At 37.4% G+C, this 24,998-nt stretch overlaps 1 protein-coding gene across 8 annotated transcripts; it reads right to left on the reverse strand.

Moving 5' to 3' along the window:
- Positions 1-3,408: 3,408 nt before the first annotated feature.
- Positions 3,409-24,642, reverse strand: LOC116168589 (non-lysosomal glucosylceramidase). 8 transcript variants are annotated; one of them, XM_031484527.1, is made up of 14 exons: positions 23,883-24,642; positions 23,614-23,778; positions 23,472-23,560; positions 23,245-23,422; positions 12,029-12,117; positions 11,799-11,976; positions 7,844-8,006; positions 6,265-6,385; positions 5,725-6,208; positions 5,549-5,671; positions 5,255-5,499; positions 4,927-5,206; positions 4,633-4,876; positions 3,409-4,232 (listed from the first exon to the last, which is right to left on the reverse strand). In XM_031484527.1, the coding sequence occupies exons 2-14, from the start codon at positions 23,736-23,738 to the stop codon at positions 3,807-3,809; spliced, it is 2,745 nt and encodes a 914-aa protein (XP_031340387.1). In that variant the 5' UTR covers positions 23,739-23,778; positions 23,883-24,642; the 3' UTR covers positions 3,409-3,806. The 8 variants fall into 8 exon arrangements, with proteins under 8 accessions (XP_031340387.1, XP_031340379.1, XP_031340370.1 ...); XM_031484519.1 differs by having other exon boundaries at positions 23,614-23,827; XM_031484510.1 differs by lacking the exons at positions 23,245-23,422; positions 23,472-23,560; positions 23,614-23,778; positions 23,883-24,642 and adding exons at positions 14,407-14,584; positions 14,640-14,728; positions 14,779-15,172.
- Positions 24,643-24,998: the final 356 nt, after the last annotated feature.

Consider the following 24,998-nt stretch of genomic DNA (forward strand, 5'->3'; position numbering starts at 1 on the left):
CACCAACAGATATGTCTCGTCCGGACAAATCATTTTGCCTTTGTGGATACTTTCCTACGACAAACCGTTTTCGAGACATTCGCTTAGAGTTTTGACATCACCAATAGATATTTCTTCCAGGCGTCCCAATCGCCTTTTGTGAGTACCCTCCCCCGACAATCTGTTCTTGAGACATAAGAAATTATTTATATAAAGGGATTGAGGAGGAAGCTATGGTTGGTAGAAATTAATTCCTTTCTTTGAGACCTTTAATTAAAGTACTATAATGGATAAAACCAGTCCCTTCACCCCCTGTTTTGATAAGGAATCACAAAGAAGAGCGGTAGTTCCTTTTGTTGAGACTTTTAATTGGAATAGGTACTATGAAACATAAAATTAATTTCTAGCCCTCCCGCTGGCCACCACTTATATCTCGAAAAGGAGTTGCGTAGGAAAGTCATTGCTTGTACAAACCAATTCATTCCGGTGAGACCTTTTATTAGAATACCATGAAGGGTAGAAGGGTTCATCCCACCCCCAATTTGCGTGTGCAAAATCTGAGACCAATTGGTTGTCGCATGTAAAAGCTTTACTTTCAATAACAGCATCTCTGGCAATAATCCCCCCCCCCCCCCCCCCCCCCCCCCCCCCCCAAGGAATAACGATTAGGACTCTTTTTTTAATTCTTAAAAAATGCGCTAAAAATCTAGTAAGTAACGTTAAGATTTTTTTTAAATCGCTCCAGAATCTCTACTTTCGCCGGGATTAACTCTCCGTTAGTGCGGTCGGGTATGTATGTAAGATCCATCGGCACAATTTTTTCGCCAAATACATCTAGCATGCATCTGATTCGCTTAGTAGCTGCTCAGTACATGATGCAGTAGTGCAGATTCTTCTTTCTTTTAGTTTTGTTTGTGTTAGATGGAGAGGATAGTAATAATTTAATCAAGATAGTGACTATTCAGAGACCGGACACCTAGAAAATGAAGAGCATATTTAAGACACGGGAAACGACAATAGAAGACAGTAGCAGTAAGTCTGCAAATAAATTTCATTTAGGAAAGGACAATAAAACGAAGTGACGCACACAAAGAAATGTTTATGTAAGAACTAGAGTACATAACATCATAACACATTTACAACTAGTTTTTTATGTAATTCCAGTAAGTTAAAATAAAAGTTTTTTGCAAAAATTACCTTGATGTAAATAAATAAATAATTTTAAAAAGGCAACATCGTTATAGGGTCTTTGAGACCCAACCGCACTCGTAAAGATATTTGGAGACCGCACCAACGGAGGATAGATCCTTTCATTACATGCAGAATGTAAGATCACCGACAAAAGTAATGAAAATCGGATGCTTACTGCCACTTCGGCAACCAACCGTACACTAACTAAACTGCCAATGTTGAAGCATTGAGTCAGCCCTTTTTTGTCAGTGTGTAACAAAATTGGATCACTAAAATAAGAACTTGTCTTGCAAAATTAATCTTAAAGGCCAGTTTTCATTTCAATTGAGAGAAAAACGAGATTGAAGATACCAATGTGAATTAACGTCTCTTTCTGCCTTTCTTGCCCGAATAATATAATATGTAATGAATATAATCCGGTTTTACCAATTTATGTTATACAAGCAACAAGACAGTGACGAAGAAACGCCGAAGCAAAAACGACAATGCGCAACACCGTGCGGCTCATCCCGCCGGAAAAGTTACACTTCAACAATGAATAAACTTCAACGTTGCTATTTTAGATAATGTATGGTTGGTTGCCTAAGTGGCAGTAAGCTTCCGATTATTGTATCATTACTTTAGCCGGTGATCGTACATACCTATCGGCATACATAACTTCTGTTGCAGACCCCGTTCTAGGCCACTATTGATCCAATACGTGTCTAGGGAAGTTCATCGCTTTGTCCTACTGCGATAGGCCAACATCCAGTGAATGTGAAGTGAACACAGACAGTCGCAAGGTACTCACTTGTGGTGATATACACCTATGGTTAGGCCACACACCTTGCAGTAGACAGAACTGCTTTACTGTTTATACCGCGGGGAAAGTACTTAATACATTTCGATTCTTCGTTGTATCTGTTTCTTTGTCATCTCGTGCGAACAGCAGCTGTTGTGTCTTAGCAATACGAGAAGGGAGGCACTCTAATTAAATTTTTTCGGTTTAGTATATGGGTCTGTTTGTGTATTAACCGAGTTTCACAATACTACTGGCATTCTCACTTGCACGTTTTCGTGTTAAATTAATGGTAGATGGTGCCGGAACAGAGTTATATTTTAATGTTTTTTTTTTATGTACCTCCATGCAATTTATCATTTTACGAGTTGATTTGCCTACATTGATCTCAGATGTGTTTTTGTACTAAATCTTGTCTAGCATTTGTATTTAGATATTATGTCACTTGTTTCTCGTTCTATTAATTTTATTACCTACCTGATTTTTATTGTGCGATTTGAGGTGCTTAATTTGTGTATTTATTTTTGACATTTTGTTGTCGTAGTTGATTTAGGTATTTTTTGTGTATCCTGCCAGGTTTTGTTTGTTCATGTTGGTTTTTTTCCTGATTTTTTCGTGCACAATAGATTTAATTTTTCTTGTCTTTTCTTACGCACCAAACTTTACCTTTTATTTAATTCCCTTCCCGATTGTGTCTCACGTCCCAACACATAAACAACTGTCACATTATAATGCAACGTACCTATCCTTGTATAAACCTACAATATACCGTGATTGAACTAAGTTAACATTTAATCATTTTGAGGAGAAGGAGCACCTGAAAGACAGATGCCTAATGTGAAAGCAGCTCGCTTAAATTTGTCGGTGTATACGGCCATTACTTATTTGTATGTTTAAGACACAGAATTCTTCCCAATTTTTTTTAAAAGCAAACTACACCAAACAACGAAACATACACAAAATGAACGCAGTTACTCTCTGCAAGTCTATTCGTTCCACCCAGGCCGAGGCAACTGCTACCCTGTACTGCTACCGAGGTTTGAAAGCTTTTTAAAAGTGTCGCAAACGTCTGTCATGTTGACTTTAGATAAGGCAGGTTTCCCCAGAGATACCAACTGTAAGTATAGGGCAAGTCAAAATTACAGTGCAGGTTGGGGACCCCCTAAGATCAACACAACTTGACATTTTGGCACATTTTTGCCTAAGGCGATTTATATACTACTTACCTATTAATATTCGATCTCCTTAGTTCTTACACCAACGTACCTGACATAGAGGATGTCCCGCAAGGAGAGGCAAAATTTTCTTACGTATTCCTTAGAGAATTCAAGTTGTTCATGTCATATTACCTATTAATGAGATGTTTTGACCACTTCAAGTAGATAGTGTCATGCTTGCAGTCCTTTTTTTGTTGATTATTTTGGCATATTAGTTATGTCAGTTTGACAAAAATTCGCAGAAATTGGTGTCATTTTAGTTTTCACAAATGAAGAATATGCAAACATACTGCTAGTCAAATTATTAAACGAGCTAGGCTAGACTCGGCTTACAATGTGACTGTGTTTAATTTAATGGTTAAAACTAAATCCACAGGATCACTGTGAAAAATGTATCACTAACATTAAGGTTTATTGTTTTAACGGCTAGAAATAGAATACTTGCTGTTAGTTTGGTACAGTTGAATTCACGAAAGGTGATCCCTGCGTCACTAGTTTGTGATCCAATTTCAAATGAGTAAATTCTCTATCACGTGTCAAGCTAGAATGAGATGGTAACTAAATAGTTGGAAACTGGTTCACAGTCTAGTGATGCAGGGCTCACCATTGGTGAAACTGTAGGTATCTATCTTTATTAAAAATTACGCAGGTTTTTCAACCATATCTTCTATCGGAAACGTGGGTTTCAGTGCAGAATTCTTTCTTTGAGACTCCCACGCCAGCTGAACAGCCCATATACTTAAAGGTCGCATGTATCCGACCGAACGGTAGTGCTTAAAACCAAGAGCTTCAGGCGTTTCAAATGCCAATCCAATACGGTTTGTTAACAAATTCACCATACCACCGATGGTTTTCCACGCTTTTGAATTTAAATTCTCATATATCATACACGACGCCAGCGAATACGTGACACCGGTCCAAACTTCTTCACTCTGCAGTGCGGTCGTATCAATTTCTTTCTCAAATATGTAACCATTTACCGCTCCACTTGTACCATTTTTGTACCTCATCACGTTATTTTCGAAAATAGTGTTTAGTGCACTCTCTACATTGCTCTTAGGGAACACCTAAAATACAAAAATATTATTTATCGATTTATTTATGACTTGTTGTTGTAATTGCTGTTAACAGACACATTTTAGTTTGTAATCAATCTTAATATTTTTGAGAAAGATTGGTTACACCGCAAGTCAAATGAAAAGACGTTAAAATTGAATTAAATTTGCAGGTGTGTCCTTTGTTAAACTTTATTTCCTTTCAAGATTATTGTATTATTGTATAAAATTGTGCATGTGTTCATTAAGAGAACAATGCAGTATTTGTAAAGCTACAAGAAACTTTGAATGGGAAAATTAATCAGCATAAACTTTGCGGACGGTTTACAAGATCCCTGTATAGGATATTAAAATGACTTTATCAGCACAATTTCTGAGTAAATGTGATTGTCAGATTTGAATTGTGACATACCTCGTATTCAAATCCGCTACATCGTAAATACCAATGGCCGCAAAGTTGATCCGCCATTACGGAAGAGGCCAGCTTTGAACAGTCGAAGTTGTAAAACTTTCCATTCCATAACTTGTCTTCAAATGCAGTCTTTGCCTTTTCCAAAATTCCAGCGTACATATTTTCATCTTCATTTTTATTTAATTCTCTAGCAATAACAACCATCGCATATAAGGCTGCAAGCCATAAACCTCCACAATACGCACTGTCAACATCGCCAACTTGCAAATTAAAACACGAATGCAAAATAGTTACCTTGATCCCGTCATAATCCAAGCGTCATAAGTTTGATCTGGAAAACCACTATTTTCGATTAGGCCATCGTGATCCGTATCAAAAGTCATCGACTTCTGCATGACGACGTGGCAAGCTTTGTACATATCCTCTAAATATTGTTTTCCAAAACTCCCATCTTCAAACTTCATGGTTAGCTTGTAATCACGAAGTGCTTGGAGTACAAATTTCGAATTCAAGTCTTTCCATTCACTAACATCATGAACGGGATAAACGTTTATGAGAACAAAAGGATCTCCGTCTAGAATATGAATCACAAAAAAAAACAATTTATAGAAGATCGCCTTACTTGAATCGCCAGAATCGTGAGGAACCGAATTTTTTATCTTTCTTTGGGCGAATTTTCCATCGTACCACATCCGCTGGCGGTGATGATCTTCTAAGAAAACATAATCTTTAAAATCATACTGCATGCTCTTCTGCAAGTTAGGCCAATTCATTGCGAGAGCAAAAGAGGCGTAAAAGTGCACATCGTAAGTGTTATACATCCGGTATTCATGCCCTTCCAAGTAACCAAATCGGCCATACTTCTGCCTTAAAATTGGTTGCCTTAGTAAACGAAAGCGGTACTTATATCTATTACCTGGGATCCGTAACGGGTAATCTCTCGGACTCTTCCTCGCCTAACGTGAACCATACAGTACCACCATCAGAAATGAAATAAGTTTCATTAAACAAAGCAGCTTTATACCAATCTGGCAATTCACTATAAGCACGGCAACTGTGATAACGTCGGATAATTTTCAATCAATTACTTACGCATCGTTCAAAACGGGCTCCTGCCATTTGTAAATCGCCAATTCCCAATCTTTGTAATTTCTTAACGCGTGATTCACAATTTTCAAAGCCGCCTTCTCGACGCCAAAATATTTGGTATAAAATTTATTGTATTTCGTGACACCTTCAGGAAAACTGACAATCGGCATGTCCCACACCAAGCACATTTCGGGCTCCTCCACCGCACCCGGCGCTACCTTCACCTGAACAGCAATCCCGCATCCCACTTCATCGTACACTTCGTCCGTTTCCGTTTTAGTCAAATCGCTAAAATTTCCATCATCGTATAACTGATTCCATGGCTCAGCGCCATCAGAAGTGGGATTGAAGTATAAACATTTCGATACGTTCATATTGTCCTTTAGTTTCGCTGCGAGCGCATAGGTGCATGGCATTTTTTCTATGTAGTTACGTAACGTTACTCCACTAGAATCCAAGTACGAAAAGCTCTGTGTACTGCAAGGTGCTGTAAAGTGGGAAATGTGAAACGACAAGTCAAATAAAAGATCGAATAAAACGCACTTGATTTACTTGTTAAATCGCTCATTCCATTTTTAAATGTAAAAGCGATTGTTACCTTCCTTTCTTCATTAGATATGTTTTCTATGTTCCAAATAAACACGGCACATGGTAGCGAACTGTCCTGTAAATGAAAGGTTCTTTCTGAAAAATATATACACTGTGCTCCGTTCACATGGCCAAACGAGAATGATAGAGGAATACTTAATAACCGACTGGATCAAGGATCCGTTTGACATGTAAATGAGTAGATTCCCAACTACCGACAGTGACGAAGTAAAAGTTACTTACAAGACAATTTGCAGCTTCAAAACCCGTTTGTAAAGGGAAGCTAGGAAATTACACTTCAAACAGTAAAATAAACTGAAGAGCAAATACGAATTCGCAATACGGAAGAGACCAGATTATAGAAGGAACTGCGGGCGAATGGGAGCGATTTGTCGGTCCTAGTCCAAAACTTGTAAGACAAGGAAATCCGACTCACAGACTCATTCTCGAGACCCAGCATGATCCATAGATTCGCAGAATATAATTTGCAAGAGTAAGTATACGTAAATGTATGGAAGTTGGCAACGGAAAACGGTGGAAACTGCACAGTTTATAAGAAACAGCACAGCTTTCATTTTTTAACGGGAGCAGCAGGAGTATCCTTCACTCTTTTCAGCATGAGGCGCTTTCTTTCGGCTACTTCGCAATCATGATTTCGAGATCGTGATTCGTAGGATCACGTTTTACGAAAGAACGCGCGAATTTGAATCAAAGTTTGGTTAAGTTTACGTAGCGCACATTTGCATTCGAATTACGTATTTTTTGTTTGGATTATGAAAATAATTTAAATACAAGTGGAAGCACGTGCACGATTATGCTATACAAATATTGACTAATCTAACATTTGAGCAAAAATATCCAGAATATCCTTGCATTTATAGGTTAGGAATTCGTGTCAAAATACTTTTATGTTCAGTTTGTTCACGATTTTAGCAATCATGATTATAAGATCACACTTCGAAAGAACGTGATTTGACAATCCAAACGCGTTTGGATCACCGAAAGAAAGCGCCTATGGCAGTACCTATAGTGATATGTCTATTTTCAAATTTAAGAAATTTCATCAATAGAAATTTTGCTTATAGTAAAGCAGGTATGTCGGAAAACAAACGAAAATTTAAAAAAAGTGACCTCAAAAGGATGCAGAAGGTGAAGGTACAGGTTCCAAGAAGAAGACAGAGAGACTTGTTGAACCTAACCGTTTGTAGGACTGATTAGGTATACTCTACACTATTAAAAATGCAGAGGGGGGGGGGGGGGGTGCAGATCTGTACCAACACAAAAATAAAAAAAGAAGTGAAACAGAAATATCAAAAGGAGTAATTTTCTGATAAGAAGCAATCTCACACTCCCGCATCAATGAGTTAAGAGCAGGCCTATAAATTATTTTGCCAATAGATTTATTATTGCACAAATGCCCAGCCACGAAACCACATAAACCGTATCCATCATACACATTTGGCCAGCAAATGTTGGTATTCTAAACACCAACATTCGAATTACAATCCAACAATACATTAATTCAATTAAGTACCTTATAATTATGAGGAATGACAGGACTAACTTGTCGGCAGATTAGTTTTATCCCATAATCAGAAAGATCATATTCCGTCCATGCTCTGGGGTACAAGCCAGTGTACTTGCATTTACTTGCATCCAACCTCTGCTTCCAAGAGCTTAGAATTTTGTTGCTCCTCCTAAAATTTTAAAACATAAGTACTAATACTTAACAATCAAAGAGACAAAGTTCTTTTTAATTTTAGAGCGACATCCGCAAACGTTTCATTTGTTTTTTTAATTAAATGTCATTATTATTTTGTTAATATTTAATACAGGGAGATTGTTCGAACAACGTTCAGAATTCCTAATGCGCGTAACATTCTTATCGTACTATAGCCGGGCCTATAGATGTAAGAGCACTATTTGCAATAAGAGGTGGCCTTCCTCCTCCTGAAGCAGCTGCATTCTAACCGCGTCAGGACAGCCCTATAATTGATTTGACATGGTCCGCACCAAATCAACAATAGAAAGTACTTCCGATGACCCGGGATTGGAACCCATATAAAATATATGTTTCGGTTCCGGTTCTGTGGTTTCAGTAATTGTCGGTTCCGGTTCCACTTTTTCACTTTGAAAGAGTTCCAACATAAATAAATAAAAAAAGTATTATAGGAAAAAAAATACACAAAATTAACGTGCATTATTCTTTTGCATAAACATACTTCTTAGGTTTAAATGAAACTACTTTTTAGCTTGCGCGTTCGTTTCATCTCTGCCAACTGCCTGTCTTTTTTTACTTTCCTTTTCTTCAGCAGTATTTCAACTATTGCTTTCCTCACAGACTCTTCGACCTTACTGTTTTTAATTCGGTTTTGGAGATGTTTGGCCCTTGAAATTTATTGCAAATTTTACAACTCTGAACGATTTTATTCTTGACCAATAAAATGACTATATGTATTTTTCTTTTATTTTATTGTAGCGAATTTTCTAGAGCGATATCGATAGTCTATAAATAATTAGTCATCGTCGATAAAGAATTAAAGCGGATGTGACCTGTTCTTTCCAAGTAACTTTTATGCAACTTCTAGCACTATTGCAACACATTTATTTCGTACTTATTACGGATAAGCACCTACGATTTAATTCGCACTTCTCACTTATTAACTATTATGGCCCCAAAACGAAACGGACTTCTTGCGTACTTATTTATTTCAAAAAGTTAAAAAATGCGCGACGTGGAAACCGCACGCATTGAAAGTTCAACTCACCCGCGAGCGACTCGTCGTCTATACTCGCATTGTTATCTCTTCTTTTCCACCACCATACGCGTTTATGCACCAACGTCTTAATATGATAAACAGCGGCCTTTTACCTATCTAATTTTTAAAAAAACCAACATGTTTGACAAAAATACAATATGCATGATTTACACCTTCATACACACCCAGGAACAAAAAGTATTTATTTACCTGTACTTCAAATAAATTACACACGATATAATTTGAGACAGTAGTCGTTAACTCGTTACATACGAATAGATTATTGTAGCGAATTTTCTAGAAGGCGCCATCAAGGATTAATCACCGACGATAAGAAATGAAAGCGGATGTGTCTTAGTCTTAACATCGATATTGTAGTGATAAATAACGAAATACGCGCTGGGGTTATAAATTTGCGATAAATTTACGTGATGTAAGTACATGTGGGTAGGATAAATAAAATTATTAACTGTTAAAAATGAATATATTTAAGGACCGTTATAAGTCTATTAATAATGATGTAATTTTTATATAAATACTAGCTGACCCGACGGACGATGTCCTCTTTCCTAGCTATGCATACCTAATCAATTTGAACTGGACTAAATAATAACAGAAAATGATTTCGAGAAATTCTCTATGCCTAGTGCACGTACCACCCGCCCCACCTGCGCATGCGCAATTCTGCCCTTTTATGTCTAAGAATATGTGTACCAAATTTGGTTTCAATCGGTTCAACCGTTTAGCCGGAAAAGAGATTTTGACATACTTGCTCCAAAATCTCCTCCTCCCCAAAATAATAAAAAATAAACGCACTCACTTCTACGTTGCTTTTGGCGATTCAGAGCTAGCAACGTACTTTTTTTTGCTGCGCCAAATGTCGTAATTTGAAAACAATTGTTTTATTTCTGGATATGAGTAAAAAATGTATAGAATCTGGCCCAAGGAATGTAGTGGCTCTGGTGGCGGTACCAATGGCGTCAATTTCGCTTGGCCACTGGCGTAACATAATTCCGGGGCTTCAGTTTTAAACTTAAAAGACTTGCAATGTGGACACACAGAGTTCATTGGTCTAATAGCAACGATTTACTGTAAACTGTAATCGATTGTTACGTTGTAATTAAATGCAGCTCGATAGGGCTTAAAGGGTACATTTCTGCGTTGTTCATATCGACTTCGTTAACTTCGTTTCGCGCTTCGCTTTGCTCGTCAGTTTGACTTACTCGTATATACCGGGTGGTTCACGCGGTAAGGAGGAACATAGGGATTTAACATGGGAAATTAGTTTTATGCAATATCCTGTCCTCCTGTACATTTTACAGAAAAAACTGTAGAGTTTAAAGTTGTTCAGAATTAAAAGGTGCATACAACACTGTTTTTACATGTTTTATATTAAGCTTTTGGTATACCCGCAAATTAAAAAATAAATTTCTGTTATTAGTATAGCAATTCATAAAACAACAAAAGTCATGGCTATTGCTATTAATAACAGAAATGTTGACATTTATTTTTAAATTTGCGGGTATAACCAAAGCTTAATATAAAACATGTAAAAACAGTTTTGTATGCACCTTTTAATTCTGAACAACTTTAAACTCTACAGTTTTTTCTGTAAAATGTAAGTACATGAGGGCAGAATATTGCATAAAACTAATTTCCCATGTTAAATCCCTATTCCTACTTACCATGCACCACCCTGTATGTTTGACTTGTAGGATTACGAATTCTGCGACTTAAGTTGGTACCATGTTGGCACGTCTAATTAGTAGCATCTTGAAAAAACTAAAATTCAACTGAAAATAGAAATGAACTCCCTAGTGTTTCTGTATAACTATGTATACCACGTGTTTAGTCTATCAACACTTACCAAACATGAATATTGGGTAGATATATATCAAACTTTTAATATAAAAGGCGTGATTGCGGTGAAATAACATCGACATTTCTCAAAAAACTCACTGATATCTGGATAAACTTTCCGATCGAATTGACAGCACACAAATTAATTTTTTTACGGATATATGCCGATCGATGTAGCTGTTAAAACAATTGCTGCCGCACCGTCAAACGCGCGATGTTTAAATAGTCGTTAAGCTTTCTCCAATTTTCCAATTTTCTGCGCGATTTTCTTAGTTTTTCTTGCCGTAAGAACCTTGTACACAGTATTAGAAAACTTTAAAAAAAAGGATGAATGAAATCGGTAAAGTCGTTCTAAAGTTATTGCGTGACCAGAAAAAACAGGGGTTCATTTTTATATATGTATAGAGATATCATAATTAAATTTACGTTACATTATTAAGTAAAATTTAATTATTATAGATAATAAAAAAGTTAGTTGTTGCTGCAATCTGTGTTACTGCTTCGTGAAATTGTAAATTACTGCATACAAAAAATAACATCATCTTTTTCCAATTACTTTTAATCTTGTCTAATTTTTGGTCAAGTGGTTTACTAAAGCATTTTCCCTAAGCAATTTTGTACCCAAAGTGTATAGTCTTCAAACTCAACTCGGCACATTTCGATATTATAAGAGATACAACACTAACGACCTTCCCCATAGCAATATTCAAAACGATCGATTTCTAAACAAAGTTATCGCCCACACGGACAGACGGACAGCAATACAAAATTATAAACGATCTCGAGGATCGTTAATAAAGTTGAGGTTGATGTACAACTGGCGACAATCAACTTTCGTCTTATTCAATTTAATTTAAAACACACACTTACTTGTAAGTAGATAAAACACTCTGAAAAAGTGTTATATTGTCAGCGTCTTTAATTGTAACAATAAATTCATTAGCTTCCACCGTTGTATAACTACATTTTCCAGGTTTCAATTGATACCTGCAAAATTCCCCACGGCACCCTCTACCTATAGTACAACCAATGCCACCTATTGGCACTCCTACAAATACGAATAATAACACCCTTTAACCACTGCAAATGTATACCACTACCATATATTTGCTCGGTCCTACCAAGTTTAATGTAATCCATTACAATAGAGGGACTAAAAATCGCAGATGTAACCTCATGAAGTATATACCTTAAAAATAAAATTATTGTTAATAAACATTTTTTTTACTTTTCACTTTTTACCTTATAAGCAGAGGTAATAGCGGCCAAATATGCCGCCATTTTGGGAATATAGATGAGGGCCAATTTTCTGGATATGTATGATCTAAGTGTAATTTTAAACCATATTTTGGAATGCCAATTATTTCTGAGGCCATTATTTACAGAAAGCTTTGTGTAAGGGCGAGGCCAAATGCAAAGTGAAAAATATGTGTATAAAATCGATTGCAATGAAGCGACATTTTCGTTTATCTTATCTTCTACTTAAGCTCGTTCAACCAAGAGGATCCCATATAGGAGCGGATACCTTGTCGTACCTATAATCGTAGCCTACCGATAGAACTAGCCGTGACACTCATCCCCACTATTGCGTTGACGTCACAACTGACGGCGGCCGTCATATCGACTTTTAATGTAATTAATTCCAAGTAGTGTAATGTTGTACACTTAAATTAACTGTATTCGAACAGAATAAGTAAGAAAATGTCAAATACGTGCTGCGTCCCTGGTTGCAAAAGCAATTATAGTTCAAGAGACAACGTTCCTTACGGTTTTCCGTTTTCCGAAAAATGAAGACGATCAAAAAAAGTGGTTAAGATGTATTCATCGGGACAATTTTGAAATTACTAGTTACTCCAGGGTTTGTATAAAGCATTTCTCTGACATTTTCATTATTCGGGTAGACAATATGACTAGATAAGACGATACAGTATTAGGTAACAGTTCCACGAGACCAGATTAAACTTACCGAAGACACGTATCCCACCATTTTTGAAAATCAGCCATCATATATGAAAAGGATGTAAATGATGAGTAACGGGAAAATATAGACCTTTGCAACTACAAATGACCGAAAACCTGTAGTCTCTAGGTGGTCCAGGGGCCGAGATCTCGATGGAACAGACAGATAGGCAGACGACGGAATAACGAGCACATAAGCGTTACCTCAACTTCGTTGTGTTACGCTAAAAAAGGCAGATGTGTGTATTAGAATGTTTAAATTTGATTTGTTTTCAGCTCGGTTTTCAGTGAATATTTGTTGTTTATATACGTATTTAATAAAATTTTTGCATAATAACACGTGTCTATAATTAGGAAACAACATATAACAATCCTGCGGCTCAAAATAAGTAATTACTAAATGTTTTCGCGTTAAATGAGTACGCACGCGAATCAAATTGCATTTAAACACATAGTATCGCGTTGCAGTGGCCCATCTCCAGTTGTGACGTCACTAAATCAATGTCACGGCTAGATCTATCGGTAGGCTACGCTATAATCGACCAATTTTTTAGAAAAATGCGAGGTTTTTGAATACATAGAATATCAAAATTTTGATTAAGTCCGAATATTGACATATAAAAGTCAGACAAGCTTTGCTTACTGATAAATGTATAACATTGTGAGTACACAGATCTGAAGTGTCTGGGATGTTCAGAGCAGAATCAGAATCTCGAAGTTTGTCCAAAAAAAGAGGGTAATGTGGTCCAATATTTTCTATTTTCGCCATAATGCGAGAGACTGCAGAAAGTTAAACGTGACCATCGAGGATACAAAAAATCCTGATTGGGTTGTATGATCAGTGATGGCGGGCATGGCGGCGAGGCACCATAGCGATCTATATAGATAACTTGTTTCATGACATACAGCAATATGAGGTTCTGGATCGCGTTAGGAGCGAGCGGTTCAACGAGCGAACGAAAAGACTCTCAGGACCGTACGAGCATTATCGGAAAAGAATGGCGGACCCCAGGCCAAGATAGAAATAGAAACGAGTGATGATTAATCCTGATGGATAACTTCAAGTCAATTCTTACTGGTGGTACCACGAAGAATTGCAGGTGGAATTTTTTCCCCAGTTACCAAAAACTAATTTTTGATTAGTTAGTTTCATGAAAACCGCCAGAAATCAAATAACAAAGTTCCATCCTTTTATTTGTATTGGTTTAGGAGCCGTAGCTTCCAATGGTCCATCTTCGGTTCATTTATAAACAAATCTCTATCACCCATTTTTTTAGCGCAGGCTACGCAATCAACTTTCATATTTATTAATATATTTTGTTCAAATTTTAACCACAGATACTTTGATTACAGATTACTTTGAAATATTAACCATATATATGCCTTTTGGGAAGTACTTATCCATGCATGGAAAATGCGCTGAAGTTACTCGCCTTAGGACGAAATCCTTTTTACTCGTTATAAACTTAATTGTTACATCCTGCTTATGAAACTATATATTTAACGACAAAACACTTACTTGTAAGTAGACAGAGTGCTTTGAAAGAGTGTTACATCCGCAGCGTCTTTAATTGTAACAATAAACTCATTAGCTTCCACGGTAGTATAACTATAAATTCCAGGTTTCAAATGATATCTAGAAAATTCCCCGCGAAACCCTCTACCTATAGTACCACCAATACCCCCTATTGGAACCCCTACAAACAGAAACATTTAAAACCTTGTAATTGTTACAACTTTATATGGACTTGCCATGAATTTTTTTGCTCTGAACTTGTTTGAAGAGATCCAAAACTAACATCCGGCGAAAAATTACGGCGTATATATAAGCAAATAGATATCTTAAATACAAAATTGTTAGAAAAATGTCTTATTATCAAATAAATTTTACCTCAAAAGTCCAATTAGGTGTGGCCAAAGATGTTTCCATTTCGGAAAAATTTGTGGGAACCAAGTTTCAGGGTATGTGTGATCTAAATTTAATTTGAAGCCGCATTTTGGAACATCGGTCACATTTTTGTTCATTGTTGACAAACGAAACTCACACTGGCCTCGCTTTTTTCAACTAAATAAATGGTACGAGACCAGACTACTACCGATAAGTACATATGATAATACTAATGCAAGTTGATAAACGGTTTTAACCAATAAAATATCTAATCATGTACCTACTTATAATCATTTGGAAAACGTAAAAAGCAGAAGAGGGATTCAAGCATAGGTCAGCGGTTTTAACTTTGCAAGAGATTTGTAGTCATCGCATCGGTTCGAATTTAATCGAAAATAAATTCTCAATATATATAGAATTTTAAAAAAATATATAAATAAAAATATCATCCATATATAAAAATACAGTATATCAGCAGAGTAGGTACGTGATACCGATATACAGTGCAAATATCAAATCTAGAACTATCGCAATAAGTTTTTTAGTAAACGTTTTTGAAAAAATCCTCGAACACATCAATTTGTGAGACAACTTTAACTGTCACTTCAGGATCCTTTGTTTTTGAGATATGACGTTAGCGATAATTTTTTAATGGAAACCCTATGTTTTGAAGCTGAATTTGGAAGAGTATGAAATCCTAAAACCAAATACGCTAAAAAAGTACGATACCTACTGTATTTTGAAATATTAGAGATAATTGCTTTAAAGTTTTAAAACACGAATAAAATTAATTATAATAATTATCGGTAAGTTCGTGGTTACGGCATATCTCATAAACGATCCTTAAGTGACAAGTACGGTAAAATATGTCTCAATTAAGATAAAAATTGATGTGTTCAAGGATTTTTTCAAAAACTGTTGGATTGACATTTTGTGCCCCAATAGAAAATCGATTTTTCGCAAAATTTAGAATGAACCTAATTATTAATTTAATTAAATGAAATTTATCGCAAAATGGAGTATAGTTTTCGAAGGACGGATGAATTGTTATAGGAATTTTTAAAACTTTTTTTTCGTTGATGTTGCACTCTGCTATTCCGATATGGATCGATATACATGCGCCAAGTCACTTACGTCGTACCGTGCCGATGTGTATATATTTTTACATTCTGTACGCTGGGTTGCCGTTACCATATATCCATCAATATTGAACGTACCAAGTCGCGGGGGTCAAAATGTAGTTTCCTATAAAATTCCATAGAGACAATATAATAAGCGAACTACCCCTAACTGCAGATCCATGCGCACCCGTTACCTTCAACACTAGATGGCAGAACCTTTCTGAAACTAGTACAAGCAAAGAGTAACCATAATACTCTTTGGTACAAGCCCAATAAGGAATCTCGATACCCTCCTAATGGCATCTTCTCACAAGATTATATTAATGGTAAGTTTATAGTTGCTTGCGCGATAATTGTCGCAAGTTCGCTTACGGCTTATGGTTGTTTTTATAGCTGGACAGTGCTGTCAGACAGCAACTTGCGTGAGAAAACTTGCCTTTAGATCACAATAGGTTCGTTGGTTAACGACACACAATAAACGCTTGTTTCTATTGAGTATTTCTTAATGATCTAATGATAGTGAACTAATTACATTGATGGTATAAACCCGCCATAAATTTAAAACGCTCACGATACTTACACCGTTCGTTGCGGGATGGGACGTTTCGGCGCCGCTGTTTCGGCGCCGCCGTTTTGGCGCGAAGCCATTTTGGCGCGAAGCCATTCTGGCGCGAAGCCATTTCGGCGCGAAGCCATTTCGGCGCGAAGCCATTTTGGCGCGAAGCCATTTTGGCGCGAAACCATTTCGGCGCCACGCTATATTGCTATATTGCGTTGTGGAAATTTATTACTGCTTTAAAAAAGGTTCAAAAGGGGCGTGATGTTGTGTATGAACAGCTGGTGGCAGGAAGAACTCCTCCGAAAAAACTAAAAAAATATCGTGACGCTGATTCCCGCATTCGAAGGATTGTAACCGATTATCACAATCGAAATGTTATAGCGTACTTACGAGGTATTTCTATTAATTACGAAATGGAACCATAACTTTTACACGTGTAAGTGTGTATTGTTTTATGTAAGCACTACATTTTTTCATATTAAGTACTGAATTTGTGTATATTATTATTTCAAATCGATCATTAACCATACTGCCATATTTTGAAATTCATATTTACTAAATACTGTATCAAATAAAAGTTAAATAAACGCAGTCGTCAGTTATGTTTTATGTAAAAGTAAAAGTTACCTATTTACTTCTTTAAGAGTAACTTTCGATAACCCGTTCTACCGCCATCACATCACCTTTAAACCCTTTCAATCATTATTATTTATTCGCAAAATTTTAAATTTGACAATTTTGAACATCAATTTTCATGAAAAACAAACACAACGAAAAAAAATGCCTTTATCAAGTAAGAGTTCTATAAAAATAGCGTGGCGCCAAAATGGCTTCGCGCCAAAATGGCTTCGCGCCGAAATGGCGGCGCCGAGAAGGCGGCGCCGAAACGGCGGCGCCGAAACGTCCTAGACCGGTTCGTTGTGCCTCTGCGTAAGAACTCGTAGCGACTCCGGTAATAATCCAAGTGCGCTATTAGTGCATATAATTTCATCCAGACGGCAACAAATTGCCACCCAACCAGTTGTGGTAAAATCATCAAGACATCACCGACAACCCGCAGGCGTTCAAGGATGGTTGACACCAACAACACGCCGTTTACCCACCAGTCGAGTGCTCCGTCAGGTTTAACGGAAGTGGAAACGTCGACAACATCTCAAACTACAAAAACTGTACGGTCATCTCGGACGAGAAATCACTAACAAGCATGTCGAGGATGTTGGAAATGGACGCAGTCACATGGTGGTAAGGAATAAAGCGTATCATAGATACATAGAACGACGCGACCACCCTACTACTAAAAACATTTGAACCGACCAAGCCGCCTCGCTAGCTACTTAGGGAGCTCTTCGGAAAAGAGCAGTGGCGCATCGAGGCCGACATTTGCAATTGCGTTTAACTTCACATGGTCCACGAACTGCTTCATTGCCGAAGACGCAAAAAGTTTTCTGTTTTCTCTACGTTTGAAAAACTGCAGCGTGAACTCCCATAAGAAAACGCGTTGTTCCTTCTGCAAATTAAACGGCCATATCCGGGAACAATGTAGAAAAAAGAAACTAACCGAAGACGTAACTCAGACAAAGGCCACAGATCCGCTAACGCCTACCTCCGCTAGGACATCTTCGTCGACCTTATCCTGCTTAGGTTGTGGGCGATCCTAAATCAGTGTCCAAACTGCCGCGAGTGTTTCCCAAATGGACTTGTTAACAGACGCTACTGCGGCAACCCTCGCGCGTACGCCCTGTTGCCTGCTAGATGGATATTGGTCATTCATCCGTGACACCAGGAAGCACTCCTTCGATCTGCTCACTTCATCAACTATCTGCTCTCAGCTCCTCGATCCCAAGCCACGGACCGCCAGATACTCCACGAGCATACCGAGACCTGAATCTATTCGGAAAGAGCCCCAACCGCATCCACTTCCACGGCATGTCAGGGAGCCATTAACCCAGCGCTGTATAGTATTTTCGCGGAAGCCCTTCCTGGACAGTCAGCTGCATCACTGAGAACGCTGTCACACCCGAACATATTCCCGCATTCTCCACGAAGCACTCATAATCGTCTTTCTCTTCATGGTGAACGCAGAAGAGATCGGACGAAGCAACACTCATCAAACCGCACAAGAAGGCCAGGCTAAACGATGTTCTTCTAAAGCACCGGGATACACTTACTCCAAAGGGAGCGCCCACCTCATTATAACTACATATACACACGATCACCACTCGGTCGTGCCAGCCGGTCGCCTCGCCGCCAGCAAAAGGTGCTACAAGAGGAACTTCGCATGCTAGCGCTGGACGTTATCGAGGAATGCGAGTCACCACGTGCCTAATCTGTCGTCATGGTCCTGAAACTCCCATGGATTGATGATTACAGACCGTGCTGGCAGGAAGCAGTCGCACCCACTAACAGAGACTAGACCGCCTTCATAACGGCTTTGGGATTGCACCGTTACAAAAGAATGCCTTTTGGCTTAAGGATTAAGTGAATGCCCTCGAACTATCCTCGTCTACCTGGACGATATCATAGTAGGTACTGTCCAAAGATGCCGAGACGCACTTGTAAGATCTGGCCCACTTAAATCATTGTCATTTGAAGCCAAGATGTAAAAAATGCCACTTCGCAAACTCCAGCAGGTATCAGTGCTGATTTCCGAAGGCATTATCAGTGACAAACAATAGTGTATTTTGCTAGCCCTGAAATTCTGAGACATTTACACATTTTTGTTCTCTTGTGTTGGTCAATCTGGGCATCCAGGTGAATTACACAGCAATGTGCAGTTTTTTCTTACAAGTGCAATTTGCAACTAAAGCCACTACTCCACTAAACTGCACACGTTGGAACACTAAAAAAGAGATTTCCAGAGCGAAGAAAGTGACCATCCCTCGTCACTTTTGAAATTGTAGAGCGGAGGCTTCCACAACCAGAGTTTCTCAGACCTTCTCCGCTTTGGAAATATGTTATCCATTGGCTGTCAACTCACATGCAGCTCACACGAAAATTCAACTTAACGAGCACAATGGTTACAGATTCCTCAGTACGAATTAAAACGCGCTCCCCTCGATTAAATCGGTTTGTTTGTCTTCTTCGTAGAACAGCATGCATTCTATTTAAGCACTGATGTCTAACGTTCTGCTAAACACGAACATTTATACCAGTCCGCTTGAAACAGTTATATTTCGCTAATAGTACCTAACTTTCCTGAATGTCAAAACTTCGCGTTTCGCAACCAAATTTCTTACAGCGATACCTACACTTAAACGTTCCTTTTACGCCAACCTCGCATTTTCTTTCGTAAACGTTACGTTTACGTTCCAACAGCTTCCGCTCGTCTTCAAAACCTTTTTCTATCCTTGCCGTGCAAAAAAAAACCGAAACGGAACCGACCTTCGCTTGAACCCACTAGATTTCCCCCACGCTTCGTCGCTAACCGCAAGCCACTATTCGTATCTATAATCGTCGCCGGGGCAAAAATCGATACGGAACCAACGCAAAACTAACGACTCGCGTCTATTTTCTAGCAAACACGTCTGGCTGTCGCCTACTCGCAATTACTATTCATGAAGAGGTTTTACGCGGTTCGAAAATTATTCTTCTATTCATTAGTACGATCTACTTACGCACTAGAATATTACTATACTTTAGAGATCTTCAGTTGAGAGTTGTCTTGGTTAGATTTAACTTAACGAATTGCTACTTTCCTTTCCCAATATAGGTAATTTCCCTTGTGAAAATGATTAGGAAGGGATATCTTGGAATTCAGCACTTTCCTTCACGAACAGTTAACAATTAACTTGAATTTTACATAATCCTTTGATCAGACGTTCAACGCGAATTCTTACTCATTTTTGGGACACGAATTGAGCAAATGGGAGTTTTTTCTAAACCATTCAACACGCGGTTTAAAATTTTATTTAACGGACCACCTGCTTGGTCCAGCCGCAAAAGAGAACTCCAAAACTTAATTTTTCTGACGCATGCTTTTGAACAACGTCCTTGATCCAGCCTCAAAAACGAAATCCAGAGCCATATTGCGTCAATAAGAACCGACCGGCTGCTGCCAACTGTTTACCACGCATTGAATACGTCAGGGACGTACTTTGTACTTTTCGCCCCCCAAAAAGCAACTACTCGTTTAGGTTACCCATCTTCAGATAGTGCTCACAAGCAAAAAAAATTTTAAAAACATACTACCTTTACATATTTTAAAGCGTTTGAACTTACTCGTAAGTAGATAGAGTACTTTGAAAAATTGTTACATCCGCGGCGTCTTTAATTGTAACAATAAATTCATTAGCTTCCACCGTTGTATAACTACAATACCCAGGTTTTAAATGATATCTGCAGAATTCACCACGAAAACCTCTCCCTATAGTAAAACCAATACCGCCTATTGGAACCCCTACAAATACAATCAATTAAACATTTTGGAATGACCACCTTATTATCCTACCATATATGCCTTTGCCTTTAACCTGTTTTAAAATATCCACTACTAACGGGCGACGAAAAATTACTGTTGAGATAAAATATTTAAGTAGAAATCTTAAAAGCACAATTGTTAACAATTTACACTTTTCAACTAATAAATTTTACCTCAATAATAAAGATAAGTGAGTCCATATATAACTCCACTTCGGAAAAAAACCTGGTAACCAATTTTCAGGGTATGTATGCTCTAATTTCAGTTTGAGGCCGTATACTGAAACGTCAGTTACACGTGTGTCCATTGTTGAAGAAACAGTCACTCGTTGGCCGAATTGTGACTAAACTGTCGAGAAGTTACAAAGTAATTTTAAATCAATAAACAGATTGTAGTAATCTGACAATCGGTATTATCTAGTCTTTCCCTAATCTTTGATAACATGAGTGAGAGAAGCGGCCTTAAATTTACTGTGCAGTGCAATAAACACAGCGATATCCCAATGATGTAAATGCTACGTGAACACTGATCACTTCAATTCATTTCGCCGCCAATATACTACTATTGGACATTCCAGAATTTACACCTCGATTGAGTCATGAATTTCAACAACAATGTATAGCGCCCGCTTACGACAAATAAAAACACAATTCTGGGAAATGTTGTATTTTCTAAGATACAAACAAGTCCGTGAAGTTCAATTTGTGACTATAAGGTTGTACTACTACCGGAGCACATCTCTTGTGTGCTGATATTAGAAATGTATCATTTAAAAAATCCTTGGTCGATTTTTATACATAACGCGTGATTTAGTGCGTGCGTATTCATAATTTCACCATTTTGCTTCAACTTTGGAAAATATAACGAAATATGTACACGATTGTGCGCTTTTTCAATAATATTGTTGATCTGTGATTTCTCATTACCTTAATTCTACATTTTCTTAGTGTTAGAGTTCCTTTATTTACTTCTTTGTCTTGTTGCTAGAGTTCGCGCTTTGTATCTTTCTGCACATATTTCTATCCCCTCTTTTCCTTCTGCTGGCGCGCAGTTGTAGTTCTCTTCCTGTTCCCCTGTTTATCTAGACTACCAGGTTACCTGGTTAATTGCCCCCAGTGACCTGCGTTCCTCTATTCTATCTTTTTCTCTTTAGTTTAATTTAATTCTAGCTTTAATTCTAGTACTTAGCTTTTCGCCCTCGTTGTCCTGTTGGTTTGATTTCTACACTGTCTTGACCTCCTTACAATTTAATTAAATCCTCGTGCGTTATTTGTGTCTTGATAAAGACAAATTCCGCTTGGGCTTCGAATGTAAGTTTGAATTAAGCCTGGACCCGCCTCGCGTTTAAAAGTTAACGAGTTCTTTACTAAAGTAAACTAAGTAAACACAGAGCTCGCTAAGCACATCAGCACTCTTTACCGGTCCGAACACGCGCAAATCCATTTCATAGTATGTTACTAGTGGTATACGTTAACATAGTAAAAAACAATGCCGGACTTTATGATGTATCACAATGTATAAGTTTGAAATTGTTACTTTCACGTTGGTTGCGCGAATGATGTTGATTTTTCTTACTGACTCTTTGATTTGTAGTTGTGTCTGTAGGTTGTTGAGTCATATAAAACTTTACTTTACCTACCGGTCTGTACTATGTGGTAAAGAAATAATATGCAAAACTTAATTTGGGTAGATTTACATTAATAAAATTTGGGAACGTTATGCTCAGCACCAATTTTACATATTCCATGAAAATCAAAATCGATACGTTACCTGAATTATATCTTCAAATAAATGAATACTGTAAAATGCAGGTAAAACGTCGTCTGCTTTATTTATGATGCAAACGTTATAAGTTCGAATCTTAGTCGAAAAACTTAATATACAATTTATGGATGCTCTAATGCAAAATTCAACCACAATTTACTCCAAAGTCTTTCCCCGCAACGATATAAAGAATTGTTCAGAGAAATGCGAACGTAATTCAGTTTATATCATACGTAGAAACCAGACGCGCCTTATCTCACTGTGACATCACAGACAAACGGCTCCTATTTCCACAATTATTACGGAAAAATTTAGTGGCAATTTTTTATGTGCTTACACTGTAATTCCAAAATATACATTTAGGTATCTCAGCTTGCACAGAAACGGAAAACTTATAAGACATTCTTTTTTTCAAGAAAAAAAACCGCTGTGTTCCACGAGGTTCCAGTGCTGAGATCTCAAACCCCCAGACGGATGGGCTGTATTTCTCATAAAAAATACGCTAAAAACTGATAGCGTGGTGTTATCTGTACGGTCGACTATTTTATTGTTCAATGAAGTACGATGTATTGCAAATGAAGTGTACGTGTGGTAGACTATTTACTTACCTGTAAGTAGAAAGAGTACTTTGAAAAATTGTTACACTAGAAGAATCTTTTATTGTAACAATAAATTCATTAGCTTCCACCGTTGAATATTTGCAATTTCCAGGTTTTAGTTGATATCTGCAAAATTCACCACGAAACCCCCTGCCTATAGTGCAACCAATGCCACCTATCGGGACCCCTACAAACATAAGGAGTAAAGCCTCTAATCACTACATCATTATGACTACCATAGATTCGTTTACTCCTTACAATCTGCATGCAATCCATTACAATACAATGACCAAAAATTTTTGATGAAATATAAGCAAGTAGATACCTTAAAAATAAAATGGTTAACAAGTTTCACATAAGTACCATTAACAATTCTACCTGAAAAGCACAGGTAAGAGTGTCAAAAAGTGTTTCCATCTCGATATACAAGGCTGAGGCCAGTTTTCCAGATATTTATGATCCAAATTCAATTTTAAACCGTATTTTGGAATGTAGGTTTCCATTATTCATAAAATACAAAAACACGTCCGCTCTTCTTTGTGTCTCTTATGTCAATCGCGTACGAGATACGGGACGTGCAACGGGCCGGGTGCAATATAATAATTATTGTGGATAAAGCCAAGAATCATAAAATAAATTGGTATTACCTGCTTTTTGTATTTATCTTATCTTCTAATTAATGCTCTGCCAACATAACAGTTTAAAGATGGATTCAAGTTTATTTCAAGTATGAGCTGTTTGTAGTACTACTGAAAGGTCAAGTGCTGTACTGATAACGTAACATTGATTTTAAAGTGCCACATGTTCTCTTATGCAGCTTAAAATCTGAATTAGCAAGGTTAATGCCTAGATAAAAGGTGATACTTTTCATTTAAAAACTCCCGATGGATCGATCAAATCAGCTCTGTATCTTGTAAGCAATACCTTTTCTAATTTTCTAATCACGAACCAAATACACCATTAGTTTATGGCTTCAAAGGGGAAGCTTCAAATTGCACTTTCAAGATTCGTGGTTGAGGTTTTAGCGGGCCAAAAAATCGTGTTGACGAATCGGCAAAATGTAATTCATAGTTGGCATTGAACTACATCCTCTCTAATTTTGACTGAGTTAACCTTTTGGGCCGACAAATAGCAAATGTTCTTCAATCATAAAAATCATTTAAACAAATGTGACCCACTATGGTAATAGAAATAGTTGATTGCGAGTACAGTTAGGATTAATATGTTTCCAAAGTAATTTAGTTTAGACTGATATTCGGGATATTCCTGGAAAATCATACTCCTACATATAATCCTATCAGAACATGATAAGCTATCAACTATGTGTGATAACCTTTTATTGAAGTTTAATACCCTTTATCCGTTTCACACATGCCGACTGTATATGTATATGCAGCAATCGCACTCAATTTCCCTTATTTGAGGGGATGTACATTGAAATTCTTTAGTATAGGCCATTTTTTAACATACATGTTAAATTAATATGAATATTAATTAGGTAAATTTCCAAATCTGTATTACCGACAACATTTTATGTAGGGCAATAATATTGCAGATGGCGCATAAGATGAATATAAAACGTATAAATTTAGTGAATTATTTTATTTTTGATAATGGAATGATTATAATGATGATCGTGAATAAAATCGTATACGAACCTCGACGAAAGGTTATTTTTCTTAGAATATAATCATCCTCGGCGCTGCGCGCCTCGGGTGATTAAAATTCTTCGAAAAATAACCTACTTTCGCACTCGGTGCGTA

The sequence above is a fragment of the Photinus pyralis genome, unplaced genomic scaffold (genome assembly GCF_008802855.1).
Source record: "Photinus pyralis isolate 1611_PpyrPB1 unplaced genomic scaffold, Ppyr1.3 Ppyr1.4_LG1, whole genome shotgun sequence".
NCBI classification, from domain to species: Eukaryota; Metazoa; Arthropoda; class Insecta; order Coleoptera; family Lampyridae; genus Photinus; species Photinus pyralis.

Bases quoted from the DNA above. Each gene is read 5' to 3' on its own strand.
- LOC116168589 (XM_031484510.1), bottom strand. From the start codon at position 14,912: ATGAACAAAAATGTGACCGATGTTCCAAAATGCGGCTTCAAATTAAAT. The intron at 11,977-12,028 runs GTAGTGGTATAC...TCGTATTTGTAG, and splicing joins TAGGACCGAGCAAATATATG to GAGTGCCAATAGGTGGCATT. The intron at 4,877-4,926 runs GTAACTATTTTG...CGATGTTGACAG, and splicing joins TGGATTATGACGGGATCAAG to TGCGTATTGTGGAGGTTTAT.